The sequence below is a fragment of the Bufo gargarizans genome, chromosome 6, assembly GCF_014858855.1.
Source record: "Bufo gargarizans isolate SCDJY-AF-19 chromosome 6, ASM1485885v1, whole genome shotgun sequence".
Classification (NCBI taxonomy): domain Eukaryota; kingdom Metazoa; phylum Chordata; class Amphibia; order Anura; family Bufonidae; genus Bufo; species Bufo gargarizans.
Genome location: NC_058085.1, coordinates 330,631,415 through 330,651,811, shown reverse-complemented (window position 1 = coordinate 330,651,811; position 20,397 = coordinate 330,631,415). Strand labels below are relative to the sequence as shown.

Here is a 20,397-nt window from a genome sequence, read left to right as displayed (position 1 = left end):
CACATCCGCAATATCCAGTCCCCATAGCTCTGTGTGCTTCTATTGTGTAAAAAAAACGATTTGATACATATGCAAATTAACCTGAGATGTGTCCTGTATGTGAGATGAGTCAGGGACAGGACTCATCTCGGGTTAATTTGCATATGTAACCACTTTTTTTTTTTTAAACAATAAAAGCACACAGAGCTATGGGGACTGGGTATTGAGGATGTGCTAGCGGCCATCTAGCAACCCATGTCCTCAGCTCTATACACAAAATCCCGGTGACAGGTTCCCTTTAAGACACTTTTGTGGTATTTGTGAGTCTCCTGCGTTTTTTATGCTGTCTTAGGGCTCATGCACACGACCGTATGTATTTGCTCTCCACGTGTGACGTCCGTGTTACATCATTTATTTATTTATATTTGCAAATCCATTGTAATAATGACTGCCCTTGTCTGCAAAACGGACAAGGATAGGGCATGTTCTATTTTTTTGCGGATCAGACTTGCGGACATACGGATATGGAAGTCATTTCCTTATTTTTTTTCTTTTTTGCGGCCCCATTGAAATAAATGGCTCCGCATACAGGCCGTAAAAAAAAAAAACGGAATAGACACTGACAAAAAATAAGTTCGCGTGCATGAGCTCTTATCGTGAGAGGATTGACGGGTCCTGCAAGAAAGGAAGTATAAGCAGTTTATATAAATATTATAGCATTGCGTTATGTGCGTATGTTGATTGAAGGATCTTCATTACTTTATTAAAACTGTATTTTATTCAGTAAATTCTGGATAATTCTAGGATGGGATTTGTAACAAGAAAGGGGCTAGCAGAGAACATTGATCGCCCATCCACTACTGAGATGCATGCGATGAAACTTACCGGTGCTGTGGAATTGAGGGCCTTCAGTCCACCATCTTTGCTGTAGGTAAAGTGCTCAAAGTCTTTACTCACAAAATCTCTAAAGACGGTGAAAAATACACAGGACACAATCAGAGTCTACAATGTATGTTGTCCATGTCACTACTTCTATGTGATGTCACGCTCCTATCGTTCCTGCCTCTGCTTATCTTTAAGCTACTTTCACATCTGCGTTTTTGCTCGATCCGTCATGGATCAGCAAAAACGCTTCCCTCATGATAATACAACCGGCTGCATCCGTTTTGAACGGATCCGGTTGTATTATCTCTAAAATAGCCATGACGGATCCGGCACTTAAACCACTGTAAGTCAATGGGGGACGAATCCGTTTTCTTCCGTGTCAGAGAAAACGGATCTGTCACCATTGACTTACATTGTGAGTCATGACGGATCCATCTTGCTCCACATTCCAGGACGCAGTCAAAAACGCTGCTTGCAGCTCTTTTGTGTGCGTCATGGGAATGCAATGAAACGGAACCTAGTGCATTCTGGCGCACTCCATTTCCTTCAGTTAAGTTTTGACAGTGAATGGGGACAAAACTGAAGCTTTTTCCACCGCTATTGAGATCCTATGACAAATGTCAGTAGCAAAAAGGGAAAGCGCAGATGTTAAAGTAGCCTCAGCTCTACAAAGTTCCTTCCAAGAGCCCCTGACAAATTCCAGTTGTCCCTCGTTTTATTGGCTTTGCTTCCAATTTTATCAAAATTTTATAATTAGACGTTATGCCAATTATTCCCAATAACCCCTACCCTTGTTCCTCAGTGGCAAACAGATATACAGTAAGGCCCCTTTCACACGGGCGAGTTTTGCATGCAGGTGCAGTTAGTCAGGACTTTGATTAGGGTTTTACTAGGAGGTGTCCATCTCCTTTCCCTAGTTTCCAGGCCTTATTCCCTCACCCCTTTCACTCTTATATTCGGTGTGGTGTTTCCCTCCCACAGCCGATCGTGACACCCAGACTGCCGATGTAACACCTAATAGAAGAAGCAGAGCAGTGACAGACCCGGACCACTGATGTTACACCTAATAGAAGAAGCAGAGCAGTAACGGACCCAGACTGTCGATGTAATGCCTAATAGATGAAGCAGAGTAGTGACAGACCCGGACCACCAATGTAACACTTAATAGAAGAAGCAGAGCAGTGACAGACCCGTACCACCAATGTAACACTTAATAGAAGAAGCACAGCAGTGACAGACCCACACCACCGATGTAACACCTAACAGAAGAAGCAGAGAACTGATGAACCCGAGCCGCCAATGTAACACCTATGTTATGATGGGCCGGTCTCCTACCTCATGTGTCTTATGAAAAATACTTCGTCTGAACCACAGTGTCTTTTGCAATATCTACAATGTGCTACCCCAGTATTATTCTATGTAAAGCACAATGGATGTTGATAGTGCTCAAGAAATAAAAAAATAATGAATGGAAATAATAATAGCTACCTTTACAACATTTAGAAGTTCTCCATACCTGTTCCTCTGAAGATTAAGGATTAGAGTACGATTTGAAGTTTGGATGATGTAGGATACATTCTCATCCTGAAGATAAAAAGTGAAATAACTCAGTCTCACGTTTTATTACATCTTTGATGCCGCAGGGTATGTAAGCAATTTTTTCCACACATCATTCTCATAGCATCTAAGATATGATCTCCACTATAACTGCAATTCCATAAGTAGAAAAGCTAGTGCACATGGCAAGCTTGATAGTGAGAAATACATTTCAACTTTTATTTATTTATATAGCACATTTAATTGCAATGTTGTTGCCCAAAGTGCTTCACAGTTACATTAAAACATACATTTATAAAAACATTAGCAGCCGATTTGTGTAGGTGGGCATGAAAATGAGGGAGTGGTGGCAGTTTAGAAATCATGTCTTTCAGCTCGCACTCTAGCTTTTGTCCCTCTGTTGGCTGCTCACACACCTGGGTTCCTATGGCAACTCACTCTACAGCAAGGGCAGAGAAGAGCGGTTCAAAACAAACTGCTCCAACTTCCTCACTCCACTGGCGGTTGCCATCTTCAAACGGTTGTAGTTTAAAAATTATAAATCCTACAGCGAAGAGCTTTATATTGTGAGAATCACAAGACCCATGCATAGTATGTCTCTGAAATATTAAAAATGAAGGCACAGTCGCAGTTTAGAAATTGCCCTTCAAATTTGAGGTGGCTAAAGTTTTGAATATTCCGCCATTCATTTCTATGGGACCAATTCTCCACAAAAACGCTGATATTTAGTGATCCATTCGGCAAAACGTTCCACAAAGTGATAGCACACCAATTGGGAACAATCTGCACGTTTTGGTATATTACTGTCTATGTAGTGTAAAAACTGTGGGAGGAGTTAGAGTGGTAAATTTGGCTATAATAAGAATATATAAGTGAGATAACAGTAAGTGGTCTTGCCAGGCACGAACGCTTAATTCGTTTTGAGTGGAGATTTCAGAGGCAGAACACTGGAAAACTGCCGCCCCTTATAGGGGTGTGCAAGAATGGGGGAGGGGACTTTGGCAAACCCTCTCACTTGGCTAGACCTGTAAAGGGAAGATTGCTTAGGCTACTTTCACACTTGCGTTTGATCGGATCCGTTCTGAACGGATCCGATCATATTAATGCAGACGGAGGCTCCGTTCAGTACGGATCCGTCTGCATTAATAACTTAGAAAAATTTCTAAGTGCGAAAGTAGCCTGAGCGGATCCGTTCAGACTTTCAATGTAAAGTCAATGGGCGACGGATCCGCTTGAAGATTGAGCCATATGGTGTCATCTTCAAGCGGATCCGTTCCCATTGACTTACATTGTAAGTCTGGACGGATCCGCACGCCTCCGCACGGCCGTGGGGAGGCGAGCGGAGCGGAGGCTGAACGCCGCCAGACTGATGCAGTCTGAGCGGATCCGCATCCATTCAGACTGCATCAGGGCTGGACGGAAGCGTTCTGCTCCGCTCGTGAGCCCCTTCAAACGGAGCTCACGAGCGGACAGCAGAATGCTAGTGTGAAAGTAGCCTTACCTGCCGCGGTGCTGACCAGCTCTCCTTGATGGAAGTGGATCCGGTTTCCACTGCAGCGATTGCCTGCAGTGATGTCAAACCTGATGTTTACAGCAAAGAGCAGCATCGCGGGCCTGGAAGAGAAGGAGCGAGGAGGCAGAGCTGGGAAGCAGGTAAGTAATCTTCCCCTTACAGGTCCGGCCATGTGAAGGGGGTTTGCAACCCCCCCTCCCCTAATTCTTTCACAACCCCTTTAAAGGGATACTTCCATCAACATTTTAGCACATATTAACAGCCTATATGTGAATATTGTATGTTTATTTATTTTTTTATGAAAAACAGGTGGATGTTTTTCTGGACATCATTTCACTTCACATCAAGTCACTCCATGTATTTTACGTCCTGTCCTAGCTCTTTAACTTCGTCTTTCTTTGGACTTTTAGCACAGCAAACAGTCTCACTTAACTGTCTCAGTCAGACCATCACTGCGACCAGAGAGCTCTCATTTGGTGATTCAGTTCAGGCATCACACCTTACATTGATCCATGCAATGCTCTTCTGTAGACATTTTGTTGCACCAGTGTTTTTGCATTGTCCTCACCACTTGGGATTGGAGAGGGACTTTAGCTCCGACAAATTTACATCGGGACTAATTTTCCAGGCGTCAAACAGAAGTGAAAACTACTCCAGTTAGATGCACCAAATTTATAATGGGGCACGCGCCTCGTCATAAATTAACCAAACCCCTCCGGCAGCACAAAGGCAAAACAAAGAATAACATAAAATGTATTTGAAAATTACTCTCATTGAGTTTCACAAATACCCGTTTCTGATGGAAGTGTCCCTGCAGTAACCGATATAGCACCATCCACCTTTGTGCAGCTGTGTCTGGTACTGCTCTGCCAATGGGAGCCCACCGTCCTGTTTTTTTAAATTTTAATCTTATACAATTGAAAAGCCTGTTATGGAGTTTCCTTAATTGAAGTAGGAGTCCTCCTGGTAGTGGTTATGGATGAGGAGCCTAGAAAAGTGACAGCACCTTTAGTTAGTACTGCCTGATGCTCATTTGGCTGTAACTTCACGTCCTCACCAGCCTGGAAGACCTGCTCACACCAGGGCGTGTTTGGGGGTGGCTTTGGTAAATGATCTTCTGATTGTGAAGCAGAAAGTATTTAGGAATAACTTGTTAACCAGCACTCAGGCCATTTATGTGGCATTTACAAGGTAGGGACTTTCTTCTGTACTAGTTGCTTCCGTAAAGTGGCCCTGACACCAAAGTTTGTTTGTTTTACCGGTGACAACCCTTGACTTGATGTCAGTAAGAACAAAATGACTGTTCCAGACATGTGAAATATGCAGCGTTTTATAGACATGGTATGGGTGCGACGCCGATTTATGGGAAACTATACATTCCAGGCAACGAATGATTTTACACCTGCATTTTACTGTGCAAACCTGAAGACAAAGTAAATCATCCGGGAAAGAGTTTTTTAGAAGAGCTTATTCAGTAGCATTAATTAAATTTTAGGGTAGATCCACACAATGAATTTTTAGTGCTGGATTCGATGCCGAAAAGCGCACTGCCTTTCAGTGGCAGCAAAAAAATGTTCATGCGCCGTTTCCAGACAGCACCAAGAATGCACATGCCTATTCTAGTTTAGGTTACTGTGCGGACACCTCCAAAACTGGATGTTTTCAGTAAGGGAGCCTAAGGCCTGGAAGAGAAGAAGCGGGGGACAGCACTGGGAAGAAGATAAGTAACCTTCCTTTCCACCCATTCCATCCATTCCACCTATTCTTGCACAACCCCTTTAAGGGTCTGTTCATACTTTGGAATATTATCTGACATACATTTCCACAACAGAAATCTGAGGCTGTTGATAGAGAGTAGCTCCATTGTCATTCAGTGGGCCTATCCTTTATATTTCTGTCTGAAATTAGTCACGCCACTTAAAATCCATGCATACATTTTCCGATGCATGTGAGCGGGGTAGCAGAAGCCCCATTGCTATCCATGAGATGCAGATTTCATGTGGATTTAGGCTTGGAACCTGCCCCACAAACAATATTTATCGCTTATCTACAGCATAGGTCGTAGGAGTCTGTTTGCTGGGGTTAATACTGCTGGAACCCCGACTGATCACAAGATCCCATGCGCGCATGAAGGGACTGCCGCTCCAGTCTATGGGACTGACGAGGATAGTCGGCTGAGCTGCAGTAATAGAAGCCATGTATTTCTAGTCTCGCGCTGTAAAATGCCCTGTAAGGAATTTTTATTATGTTTGTCTTTATGGCGCAATTTCCTTCATGATACGTAGGAGACATATGGACATTACAATTACAGGATTAAGGCTTACCGTGCTGTCATCCACGTTCCTCCTCACTCTGTTCACCAGTCGCTCCGGAAAAACAATTTCATCATCCTGCAGTCCAGAAATGTGATATCCTAAAGATAATACAATAATGCTATCATTATGCAGGGCCATTTACACTTTGCAGGAGATACAAAGGTCATCCATGGAGACTTCCATTAATCTGGTATTGTTATCACCTATGGATTATCCAATCTAATCCCTTTCTAATCAGATTACTGCGTGCACTGTACAGGTGTAATTTAGAGGAACCTGTCAGCACACAACCTGAGGATAGGTAATCAATATCAGGAGCCTGAAAAATCCCTTTAATTCCCAGATCAGGTCTTCTGATGAGTCATGCACTCTGGACGTCCTACAGGCTGGGATGTGTAATTACAAGGCAGCCCAGGGGGCATCCAGTGCATGCACTGTGGCCAGTATACCTCACATCACTGCGCATGAGCCAGATGTCTATGTGGTATAAGGGCCATTGGGCTTTTGCAGACACCTGGGCTTGGTTGCAAACCTAAACCTATATACCCTCCCATTGCCCTAAATTTTTGAAGGTTACGGGAAAAGTTAAAAACCCGACGCGCGTTTCGCCACGCTCCCTGAAGAAGCGAGGCGAAACGCACGTCGGGTTGGTGCCATCATCCTCTCTCCTCCCCTGGTCAGTATTTGCTTGCATTTATGTTAGCACACTTGTGGTGTATTTGGAGATTCCTGTGGAGACTCCATGTCTAACTTATATGCAATGACATTGCAATTGGTCTGATGAGGTATTATGGTATAATGTCAAGGTACTAGAGTAGTCCACTATTTATACTTTTATATGTGATTTTTACACAACATTAGTATTAAATTGTTGGTGTGCAATCTTTCCATTGACTATGCCAAACGGACCATAGGAGTTATTGGTTTTGGAGGGATGGTGGTTTTATACTTGTCGCAGTATTTTCCTGCACTGCTACCACTATATGCATTCATTTGCTGTATTATGTATTTAATTGTTCTCCTTTTAATAATAAAGATTGAGTCTATACTATATGTGTGTAATATCAATTGGTTGTCTGTTCATTTATAAGTGATGTTCTATTGTGATGATGTCATAACGCACTTTATTTATACAAATGTGTTCTAGTGTGATGTCATAATACAATTCATTTATACAATGTGTTCTATTGTGATGTCATAATACAATTAATTTATATATTGTGTTCTATTGAGATGATGTCATAATACATTTCATTCATATACTCTGTTGTATTGAGATGATGCCATAATACACTTCATTCATACACTGTGTTCTATTGTGATGATGTCACAATAGTCTTTGTCCGTATTTCTAGGTTGTGTTCTATTTTGGTGATGTCACAATAGCCTGTGTCTTTATTTATACGATGCGTTCTGTTTTGATGAAGGCTTTTTCTATTGTTCCGATGTTGAGGTGGTGCATGTATTTATTTTTATTCTGTATTATACAATGATGACCTGTATGGCCGATATCTTCATTTATAGTTTGTTGGTATGAAATCTGTGTTCTCTTTTGATGAGGACGTGTATTTTGTATAACACAAGATTTTGTAAACATGATTTCCATATGTTTTTTATATGCCCTTTATTTAATAAATCATTGCACTTAAAGTGTAACTGTCATTATTTTTTTTATATTTGCAATGTGTGGGGGCAGTGATACTGAACATTTTTTCAAATATACTTTAATTACTGAAATTGTATATTTCTAATAGAAAAATAACTCTAAAGTGGCCCATTTTGAGCCTTAGCAACACTCTTCTGTCTTCTGTTTACATAACACAGTCAGTGTTCGCAAGTCTCCACTGTAAGGGTCTATTCACACGTCCGTAGTGTATTGCGGATCCGCAATACACCCGGCCGGCACCCCCCATAGAATTGCCTATTCTTGTTCGCAATTGCAGACAAGAATAGGACATGTTCTATTTTTTGGCGGAGCCGCGGCCCGGAAGTTCGGGTGTCACGATATGTAGGTAAGCGGGGAAATAACCAAACACGGGAAAACAAACAGAACAAATGACTAGGCCCAAAAGCTAGGGAGAAAAGGATCACCTCCTAGCGATCCCTAAAAGCTTTCCCTAAACTGCTGTGCCCATGTGCATACCCTTAGGGTAGATATGCACATGCGCTCGTGCCTAAAACCTAAACACCCTGGGCAAACCCTAAGCAGCAGGGAAAAGGGAAGAGGCAACCTGCTGCTTAGGAAGAAGCAAGCGTCTCCCTAGAGGCCTAGAAAAACACACAAAGGGAAATGAAGGAGAGGACTTATCTTGAGCAGAGCTGGAGCAGACGATCCACCACAAATCCATCACTCCTAGAAAAGAACTATAACCCGCACAGGCCACTGGGGGAGGGGGGGAGGAGGGATATATAGCCTCACTAACAATGAAACCCAGTACACCCGAGGGAAGGTGGATCCAGCGCAAACCCAAATCAAAACAAAGAAGTCAGACATGTGCAGCCAGTCTGACAGATCTCCGCACATTCACAGGGCAAGGCGTGACATCGGGGCCGCGCTCCGGAAATACGGATGCGGAGAGCACATAGTGTGCTCTTTGCATCTGTTTCGGCCCCATAGAGAATGAATAGGTCCGCACCCGTACCCGATATTGCGGAACGTATGCAGACCCATTTGCGGACGTGTGAATGGACCCTTATGTAAACAGAAGAGAGGAGCATTGCTAAGGCTCAAAATGGGCCACTTTAGAGCTATTTTTTTAATAGAAATGTGCGATTTCAGTAATAAAAGTATATTACAAAAATGTTCAGTATCACTGCCCCTACACATTACAAAAATAAAATAAAAGAGAACGACAGTTACACTTTAAGCCCCCTTATATTACCCTGTTTTTGTTATCTTGCCTATTCATCAGGCAGGACTGGCTCAGCATAATCTAATAATATCCTTCTTTTCCATTGACTATCTGAAAAATAATGCTTTTTATTGGTGTACTCTAGCATCTCTGCTGTCCTCTGCCAGCCCCTCTCTTTCCTTCTTGATTGACCAGGCTCCTGCATTGTTCTCTCTCCCTGAAATCCTATGACTGTGCCATTCATTGGAATTTTGGCGCAAGCGCAGAATAGATCTTTATCTCGGGGACCCAGTGTTGTACTGCACATGCACTGATTTTCTACCGGACGGTGGAGGAGTGAGGCATGAGATTTCAGAGCCGGGTGAGAAAACAATACAGTATCCTGGCCTTTTCAATTAAGAATGAGAGGTACGGGCTGGCAGAGGAAAGTGGTAGAGCTAGGGTGCACCGAGTAGCTTAGGCCTACTCTCAGTGCACTTAGCTTATGAGCATATTAATAAAAAGCATTACATTTCATAGGTGCAGCATCAGAACAGGAAAGGAAAGGAATTATCAGATTATGCGGAGCCAGTCCTACCAGGCATTGTGCCAGGTTTAAAGTGAAGTTCCTAATGACAGACTCCTTGTAAAGATGCCAAATCCAGCCAAGCCTGAGACACCCATTTGTAGACAGAAGAGAGCTAGCTAGATGAAATGCCTTAAAGGGGCTGCAACGGGAACCTCCCCCCAGGGCCTGCTCTATAACGCGTCCCAGGTGTAGGAATGCTGAGTGGTATAGTGCGGCCTAAATGTCTCTTTATGTGTGTCACGGTGCTCCTACCTGGATAACGTTGGACCCCAGGCTTTGGCTCCAAAGCAATAAATAGGGGGAATAATTGAGGGATTGGAAAGAATAACTTGAGTCCAGACCTTGAGATGAAGTTCAATGGCAGCTTTACTTTGAATAAACGTTTCTTCAAACAGTTTACAGGCTTTGTTTTGGTTCCAGCAGGCTTTAGCATTAAACTGGCAGACAAACTTAACTCTGCTATATCTTTCTCTCACTCTGCTGTACTGACAAGCTGACTTGGTGTCTTTGTTTCCTCTTTATGATGCACTTCACTCTTGTAGTCGGACTTATGTTCAGCCAAAAAGTAGGTTAGAATCCTGGCAGCTCCAACATGGAGTCTCAACCAGAAAAAACTAGAACTACCCCACCTCCTTCTGGTAGCAAGCAGGACTGGCCCACTTCAACCCAAAGGGGGGGGAGAATGGAATGGTAGGTTTCATTCTCTCTAAGGATAGCTCTGCCATTTACGCTGCCACCTGCTGGTGAACCAGGCACATTACATGTAATAAACAGTTACATAAAAAGATTATGAATGCACATTGTGGATGACCTGGAAAGACATACATAAGATGACATTATATTGGCCCATTAGAGATAGTAGCAGGGTGCAGTAGTGGTAACACCACTCTGGGGTGTTACAGGGCTCTTCAGCTTTTAAACAAATTTTGGATTCCCTCCTCCCTACTGGAAGTGTGGTGTAAAGCATACTTACCTGCAACCCATTACTTGGTTCCTGCTCCTTTAGTCCACCACTGAGGTTTCTGCTTGTAAACTTACGGCACATACCAGGGTCACGTGCTGCGCAGCAGGAAATGACTAGTCGCTGCGGTGACATGTCCCCCCAAGTGGGGTGTGGACTCAGTGATGTGCTGCTTGGAGGACACGTCACCGCTGCAGCTAGTCATTGGCTGCAGCAGCACATGTGACCCTGTCCCTGTCCGTACTGGAAGTTCACGAGAGGGAACTGGAGCAGACGAACGCAGCAATATACCAAAGCGGAACCAAGAAGCGGAGAGCTGGTAAATGTGCTGCCCTCCACCGATCTGTAGGAAAGGAGCCAAAATGTATTAAACATTTGGAAGAACCCCTTTTAAGGCCCTTTTACACAGGTCGACGATTGAAGCAATTAGGAACAAATGTTTGTATAAATGCTTGTTCTTGATAATTGGCCTTTGTAAATGTGCCAGCAAAAAGCTCATGGTCATCTGAACTGATCATATATGCGGCACAAAAACATCCTCATTTGTTTGCAGGAAATGACTGTGTGTATAATGAAACTGTATGGGGGATGAACGATCTTGGTAACTGATCATCCCCGTAATTGATTGCTGCATCTAAATGATACTAACAAGCAGTCAATGATTGTGAATGAATGTTCCTGGTCATTGACTACTCTATAGCCCTTGAGAAAAGACTTTTAGATGCAGCTCAGGGGGTAATGTTTCTCATTGAAGAGACACACCAGGGTATACACAGCTCATACCAGCCGAACCAGAGACGTCCATCTGGAGACTACACTGGTTCAGGGTACGTACCCCTCATTAGTACAGAACAGGGTACTGCCTCTAAGGCCTCTTTCACACGAACAATACGGATTGGCTCAGGATGCGTTCAGTGAAACTCGCACCATTTAGCAAGCAAGTACAGTCAGTTTTGCCTGCATTTAGTTGTTCAGTTTTTTCCGCGCGGGTGCAATGCGTTTTTCACGTGCGTGAAATAACCCCTGAAGGTTCACATACAACATCTCTTAGCAACCAAAACGCATTGCATCTGGATTACATTTTTCACTGAAGCCTCATTCACTTCTATGGGGCCAGAGCTGAATGAAAAACGCAGAATATAGAACATGCTGCGATTCTCACGCAACGCAGAACTGATGTGTGAAAAAAAAAACCACTCATGTACACAGACCCATTGAAACGACCTATTCAAGTTGAATGAGTCTGCATCCGTCTGTGGACCCAGAATGGATGTTGCCCGTGCATTGGGGACCGCAAATTGCGGTCCCCAATGCACAGAACAGCCGGCACACGTTCATACGCATGAGCCCTTACAGTGGTGTTGGACCTATTCCCGTCAGCACGGTGGTTTAGTGGCCAGTAGTCTTGACTTGAAGTGCTGATATGTTCATTTAGAATCTGAGGGCAACATCTGCATCCAGTTTCTGTGTGTTTCCCATGGGCACTGCAGTTTTTTCCCACACACCAACAGGGACAGGTACTGACGTGACTGATGTGTTTCTTGTTTGGCCAAAACCCACACTTGTACCAGAAACCAGGCTAATCCGTTATAGTCAATGGAGTCTGGCGGTGGACGGCAGAATCCGGCTATGCCAGATACTGGGAACTCCGGCAGGCTATTCCTCTGCCGGATCAGGTAAACCCAGATGTGAAAGTAGCCTAACAATACTTTTTGCTAATACCAGTATAGGGAATAAGTGTCCAAAAGCTTGCTGTCTGACCGCTGGGAATCCCAGCAATTGCAAAAGCAGAGGACCCATTCATTACACAGACAGACCATTGTTTTTCTACATCACAAAACATGAAGGTCCCAGAGTCCTCGATGAGAATAAGCGGTGGCACACATGGGTGACCACCACGCCATTGACTTCTGTGGGACTGCTGGAGAAATGCTGACCCCTGTACATGCCAGTCCCATAGAAGTGAATGGCATGGTGGTCACACATTGCTCCATTCTCATTGTGGATTCCTGTTTTTGGGAAGTGGGAAAACAATGTTCTGTCTGTGTAATGAATGGACGTCCCACTGTGGCTAATGGATGAAGGTCCTCAACGGGGAACCTCCTTCTATTAACTCTACTTTACATTGTTTGGAAAAACGCTCGGCACAGTGACCCTGCCACAAGCTCGCTTCATGCTAGGTCACGTAGCCGCGGGCTGGCGCTATGCCCTGTGCAATGTACGAGGAGAGGGGTGGGAGCCATGTACGGAATAAATGTTTGACATAGAACTAATGTTTACAAGCCCTGGTATTCTTGCAAATAATCTTCTGTTGATCAGGATTAGAATCGGTAGATCAGGATTGGAAAACCCCTGGAGCACAGATCTTTATGTGTTTTAATGATGCTTGACATGTAGAGTAACAGCAGGACTCGTAATACCAGACTGGTGTGAATTCCACCCGCTGGCAAAATTAGTACGTGTACAGGGAGTAACCGCTGTCAGCCTGATCTTGGATGAACTGACAGATGACGTATTGCTGTTGTTTGAGTGTCTTGGCGCAGGGAGAGGTGATGATAGGAGTACATAAAGCTTGGTCATTGTAAAGTGAAAGGGAGGTATATGGAGGTGTTACATGTAATTTTCGGAGAGACGTCAGTGCCTCATAGAAACACTATATTGAGTGCTTGTGGTTCTGTAATATAAACCCATGGGGGCCTCAGTGGACTGACGTACAGTTTACAGGTGAAACTCCAAAAATTTGAATATCGTGCAAAGTTCATTTATTTCAGTAATGCAACTTAAAGGCTGGTTTCACACAGGCGTTGCGGGAAAAGGTGCGGGTGCGTTGCGGGAACATGCGCAATTTTTTGCACGCAAGTGAGAAAAATCGGCATGTTTGGTACCCAAACCCGAACTTCTTCACAGAAGTTTGGGTTTGGGTTAGGCGTTCTGTAGATTGTATTATTTTCCCTTATAACATGGTTATAAGGGAAAATAATAGCATTCTTAATACAGAATGCATAGTACAATAGGGCTGTAGGGGTTAGAAAAAAATAAATAAAATATTTAACTCACCTTAATCCACTTGATCGCGCAGCCGGCATCTCTTCTGTCTTCTTCTTTGCTGTGCACAGGAATAGGACCTTTGATGACATCACTGTGCTCATCACATGGTCCAATCACATGGTTCATCACCATGGTGAGGGACCATGTGATTGGATCATGTGATGTGACGTCACCACAGGTCCTTAGCCAGCAGCTCAACATTACAGAAGAAGACAGAGATCCGCAACTACGCGATCAAGTGGGCGGACTCAGTGAGTAAATTTTTTTTTTTAACCCCTCCATCACTATTTTACTTTGCATTTTGTATTCAGAATGCTATTATTTTCCCTTATAAGCATGTTATAAGGGAAAATACAGATCGGGTCCCCAGCCCGATCGTCATCTAGCAACCATGTGTGAAAATCGCACCGCATCCGCACTTGCTTGCAGATGCTTGCGATTTTCATGCGGCCCCATTCACTTCTATGGGGCCTGCATTGCGTGAAAAACGCAGAATATAGAGCATGCTGCGATTTTCATGCAACGCCCAAGTGATGCGTGAAAATCGCAGCTCATGTGCACAGCCCCATAGAAATGAATGGGTCAGGACTCAGTGCGGGTTCATCTCACGCATTTCGCCCGTGTGAAAGGGGCCAAAAGGTGAAACTAACATATGAGATAGACTCATTACATGCAAAGCAAGATATTTCAAGCCTTTATTTGTTATAATTTGGATGATTATGGCTTACAGCTTATGAAACCCAAAAGTCACAATTTTGAGGTCCCCTTTGTTCAGGGGATATGGATTAATTAGCTGACTAGAGTGTGACACGTTGAGCCTAGAATATTGAACCTTTTCACAATATTCAAATTTTAATTTGCATTACTGAAATAAACTTTTGCACGATATTCTAATTTTTCGAGTTTCACCTGTATATTACCTCAAGTCCATTGCCAGACATCTCGCTTGGACCGGTCAATCTTACACCCCCATCATTTCTCAGCGTCTCGGCACAAGCACAGAGGATCTGCCGCTGCTACCCGAGCAGTGAAGATACCAACTGCGCATGTGTTGCTAATGAATGTGGTTCATTAGAATCAATTCTCTCATGTCTATTGATGATCTATCTTCAAGGTAGGCCATCAATATCAGATTGTGGGGGTCTGACACCCCCAAGACCAGCTGCTTCCGTGCCGAACACTAACAATGTATGGAGAGGAAGCAGAAGGCTTCATACACTGGCATACTGTAACTCAACTCCCATTCACTTGAATAGGAGCTGAGTTGCAGTACTCCGACATAGCCACTACACGGTGTACGGAGCTGTCTGCCATCGACATCTGTAGCCCGGAGAACCCTTTTAAAATCCAAACCCCTATTTACATGCATTGTGCTGTACGCTTGTTCTATATTCTTGATGCGCACCAAAATTGTGCAGCAAATCCATGTGTGCAGGCTTGGAGTGGCCCACAGGTGCACAGCGGAATCCCCCGGGGGGGCCCTGAGCAAGGTGGGCCCCTAGTCTCCCACCCCCTGCACAAGTGGCACATAACACAGTAGACTTACTGCACTACATATATTCAGTGTACAGCACCTCAACCAGCCTATGTTCATATAAAAAACTTGTTAATTATTTATTATACTTGACTGTATACGTAAGGGGGCCCCCAAAATAAATTTTACTGGTGGGCCCTAGGTACCCCAGTCCGACACTCCATGTGTGTGAACAAAGCCTGACTCTTCATACCAGGGATGGACTAGCCCTGGAAAATATACTAAAAGTTGACCCGTTTTGTAGTCGGGTCCAAATTGATGGAAGGCAGGGCCAGCAATACCATATTGTGGCACATTATACCACCTAACAGAAGCCAAATTCCACAAAATACTGCCAGCAGCACAAAATACATCCCCACTTCCAAACTTCCAGTGGCCGGCCGTGGCAACGACCCACCGGGTCTATGGCCAATCTGCCCCTGCTTCATACGAGCTCTCCATTAAGTAGACACATAATGGATTATAAATGGGTAAATTCCGATAGTTATCACTTTGTGACTTTCCCTTTGTCGGACGTCAGCCGCTTAACAATGCCTTGCAATTTTCTGGGCTTTAGGGATTCTCCAGTTATCCCTGTATCTGTAAATCCTCAAGACGTTATGTGTTTTTCTGTGAATAACCTCCTTCTGGCCATTCTTTGTGTCGATGCATCCTGAAGGATGGCCAGTGACTATGGAGATGGTATTATATTATATGGCTCATTTTTCTTTATATAGCACCTACTATTGTACACAAAACGCTCTCATTGGCCGGCGTTTTAGATGACAGTCTTAATAACCTGTATATCTTGCGGTGGACCCTCCAAAGTTATGAACAGGTGCAGACCTCTATATAACTTAGGCGCACCCACCACCAGTCTAAATGTAAGACAGTCTTAGGCTACATACACATGAATGTTAGGGCTCTGTGCCCGTGCTGCGGACCGCAAATTGCGGTCCGCAATGCATGGGCACAGACCGCGGGGCAGCCGCATGCGGATTGCTGACCCATTTACTTGAATGGGGTCCGCGATCCGCATCCGACAAAAAAGTTGTGCATGCGGCCCGCGATGCGGAATGCACACGGCCAGTGCCCGTGTATTGCGGACCCGCAATACGGCCACGGGGGGGGGGCACGCAGTCATGTGCATGTAGCCTTAGGCTACATGCACACAAACGTTAGGGCTCTATGCCTGTGCTGCAGTCCGCAATGCACGGGCACAGACCGTGGGGCAGACGCATGTGGATCGCGGACCCATTCACGACCGTGTGCCCCCCGTGGCAGTATTGTGGCCCACATACAGCGGGTCCGCAATACACAGGCACCGGCCGTGTGCATTCTGCATCACGGATCGCAGACCCATTCATGGAGATGCGGAATGGAGGCACCTTACGGAACCTCTGGAACCTTACGGAAGCACTACGGAGTGCATGTACTACGGACCGTCTGATGCGTATCGCGGACCCAATTCAAGTGAATTGGTCCGCGATCTGCATGCGGCTGCCCCACAGTCTGTGCCCATGCATTGCGGCCCGCAGCACGAGCACGGAGCCCTAACGTTCGTGTGCATGTAGCCTTACATTTAGACCATTTTCTACGCCTAAAACAGGTGTAGAAAATGAGACGCCATCCAGCCCACGCCACACCCACTTTTTTAGACCTGGCGTGAGTGGGGAAAATTCCCATTCTTGTCCCTTTTGTGGACAAGAATAGGCATTGTTGCAATGGATCCTCAAAAAAAACAGATGCAACACGAACGTCATAGATACATATAGTCCTGTGAATGCACCCTGAAGCTCAGAGTATCACACTGCCTCGGCCATTTTGTCTTCCTCCCATATAGCATCCTGGTGCCATCTCTTCCCCCGGTAAGGCCCAGTTCACACTTCAGTTGGTCAGTTATTTACATCAGTTGTTTGAGCCAAAACCAGGAGTGAAGCCTCCTCAGAGATCAGGTGTAGTGAAAAAACGTCCTCCTGTTCTGTGTTTTTGACCCGAACCTGGTTTTGGCTCACAATAACTGATGGAAATAACTGACCAAATAACTGAAGTGTGAACTCACATGTCCACATGATGTAAAAGTAGACATGATTCATCAGACCAGGCCACCTTCTACTCAAACCAATATGGAGCAAGCTGTGATACCCTATTATAATAGCCAGCATGTGGGATCAGAATGGGCTAGCCTTCCATCCCACATGCATGGCCCCCACAGCCCACGAGTGAGCCTTCAGCACTCTTGACCCATGGAAGGTAGTAGCGGCAGCCTGCAGGGAATATCCCACAAGACCTGCAGTTTTGGAGATGTGCTGACCCAGTTGTCTAGCCATCACCCCTGGACCTTGTAAAAAATTGCTCAGATCTTTACTTTACTTGACCACTTTTCCGACTTCCAACAAATTACCCCGGGGCTCACAATCTAAGTTCCTTATCAGTATGTCTTTGGATTGTGGGAGGAAACTGGAGTAACCCAGAGGAAACTCAAAGACAGGGAGAACATACAGACTTCATGCAGATGTTGTCCTTGGTTGGATTCGAACCCAGGACCCCAAGCCGACAGCACTGCCACTTCTGGCGCACAGGCGTGAGATCTCAACGCTGTCAATCTAAAGGGGGGGGGGGGCATGATTTGAAGGAGAGGGGACATCAGTATGAAGCACCAGGTGCAGAATGTATCATTCACTTGAATGGGTCCGCGATCCGCATACGGCGTGCACAAGGATGGTGCCCGTGCATTGGGGACCGCATATAGAAGTCAGCAGCATGGGCACGGGGCATACATGCTCATGTGCATAAGACCTAACTAACAGCCCGTGGAACTACAAGAAACAACCACAATGCATGTGCGAAGTCTGATTTTCCCTTCAGTGCCTACCGGCACACGAGAACGGCGCTGGGAACTCTGCAGCGTTTCATCTAGCTCGTGGTGAGGCCACTAGTAATGGGATTGTATTCCTCTTTTTTTTAAATCTTACTCTCTTTTTTTGGTTGGACAACTGGAACTATTAACTTCAAAAACTACTAAGTCCTATACCACAACTTGGGAAATTAGCGGCACGTCAGATACAACATTCACCCCGTATAATTTTGTTTGTTTTTCAACGTTGGGCTGATCTGAACCTTGTTTAACGACATTTCTATACGCGACAGGTCTGTCTTTGTTAGGGTTCATTCATAAGACCGTATCTGTTTTTGCGGTCCGCAAATCACGGATACCGGCCATGTGCGTTCTGAATTTTGCTGAACAAAACGGCCAGCCCTATGATAGAAATGCCTATTCTTGTCCGCAGCTGCGGACAATAATAGGACATGTTCTATCTTTTTGTGGGGCCGCGGAACGGAAGTACGGATGCGGACAAACATACGGTCGTCTGAATGAGCCCTTAATTATATGTATGTGTGTTGCTGCAGGGCCCGCGGTTGATTTTACCTTGAGCAATTACCTGAACAGGTTTTAGGCAGCTATTATTTTATATATTTACTTTTTGGTTTTACTAAGAAAATGTTACCACTTGATTGATCAATTTATATATGATGTTTGCAGATTTTTTATTTATTTACAATTATTTTACATTGGAGGTAGTAATTAAGTAACTGTATGGTTATAAAATGCAAATCTATAATGTAATAACAGTGGCTCATTATAATTATACGATATTTACTACAATAATGATTACCATGTATAACCAGTCACCTTGCAGACTTGACAGATTTTGGTAGCAGGCAGCTACCAGGAGACAACTAAGGTTACCCAGCCATCTCCATTATATTTAGATGATTGGGAGAGCAAGGAAAGAAGCAGAAGGCACAGAGGACAACGTGGAGACCAATGTAAGAAGGAACAGAGTCCCATCTATATTTTGCTATGTGGCTCCTTGTTACTCTCTGCGCTGTGTATATTCCTAGGTCCTTCTGCCCCACATATACCACTGCTGTATGCAAGACATGTCTGGAACTCCAAAAACCCAATTTACTCACCGCTCAGCAGAATATAAAGGAAACTCGATAGCAGCCACCTCTCCCCCATGTTTAGAAACTGTGCTTTGTGCTTTTTCGGGTTCCTCAGTACTAGACCAGTCCATAACTTTGTGTACACAATCATTTCACAAAACTGGAAAAAGCCAGGTTCTCACCCTTTCCTGGTAGGCACAGAATGAGAGTCCGCAAATAGCTTGCAGTGCGGTGCTCCCCGGCTCTCAGGTATGTGCAGGAACCAGTCCCACAAGTTCTTCCACTGTTGTGGACACTGCTTGAACGGAGAAGAATTAGCTGATTACATGTGGGCAAGGTAAAGGCTTATTCCTCTATACAATATCGTTCCCTTAAAGGGCTTGTCCGAGCAACAGATAATGATGACCTCACCTGGGGATAGGTAATTTACAGTATATCAGATCATCCGACACTTGACACTCCTACCAATCAGCTGTTTCAAGCAGCCGCTGGATTGGAAGCCATAGAGTGTACAGAGCAGAAGGCTTCCCTTTAATAGGCGCTGAGCTGCAATACCCCAGCGTGGCCACTAGACTGTGTACTGAGCTGTCTGCTTCCTACACTGTATAGTTTATGGCAGCGGCGGCTACACGAAACAGCTGATCGGTGGGAGTGGCGGGCGTCGAACCCCCAACAGTCTGATATTGATTACCTACCCTGAGTCTAGGTCATCAGTCTCTAAACCCTGGAAAACCCCTTTAACAATGGAGCAGTAATGGACATACAGGAGTAGAGCTCCAAACAGGGGAACACTGGACCCCCACTGATCTCAGCAGGACTGGCCGTCTCTTATCTGACATCATATCATCCCACATGATGACTCTTATCATGCTGATCCTTTGTTTCCCAGGAAAATAAAGACGGGTTTACACTGCCTGATGTTACAGCCAATTTGACAGCTGGCTGCTCGCTCAGTGGAGGTGAAGCTCTGCATCTACATGCAGCGATCTCCTCCACAGTATAGCGATCCCTCGTCCTCATACAGGATCATTGTTTCTGGGTGGAAATCGCTGTTTAGACTGCACGGTCTGCTGCTCACAAACAGTGATTCATCTGCCTGCACAGACAATAGGATCACCTGATGAATGAGCGTTTTGCTTGTTCATCGGTTGATGGGCGGTACAATTACACAGACAGATTGTCGGAACGAGCCTGATAATGTGCCGGAATATTGGGCAGTGTAAATCCACCTTAACCCCTTCTACCCCGGGCCAGT

General features: G+C 44.8%; 1 protein-coding gene across 2 annotated transcripts in view; it reads right to left on the bottom strand.

Annotated features, from left to right (window-relative positions):
- LOC122942311 (disintegrin and metalloproteinase domain-containing protein 9-like) overlaps nucleotides 1-20,397 on the bottom strand; it is a 68,558-nt gene extending 48,161 nt beyond the window's left edge. For both annotated transcript variants that reach the window (XM_044299855.1, XM_044299856.1), the window contains exons 1-4: nucleotides 19,170-20,397; nucleotides 6,259-6,347; nucleotides 2,381-2,448; nucleotides 865-943 (exon numbers count right to left, since the gene is read on the bottom strand). In XM_044299855.1, coding sequence (XP_044155790.1) covers nucleotides 865-943; nucleotides 2,381-2,448; nucleotides 6,259-6,347; nucleotides 19,170-19,293 — 360 coding nt within the window. In that variant the 5' untranslated portion in view covers nucleotides 19,294-20,397. The remainder of the gene's footprint in view (nucleotides 1-864; nucleotides 944-2,380; nucleotides 2,449-6,258; nucleotides 6,348-19,169) is intronic.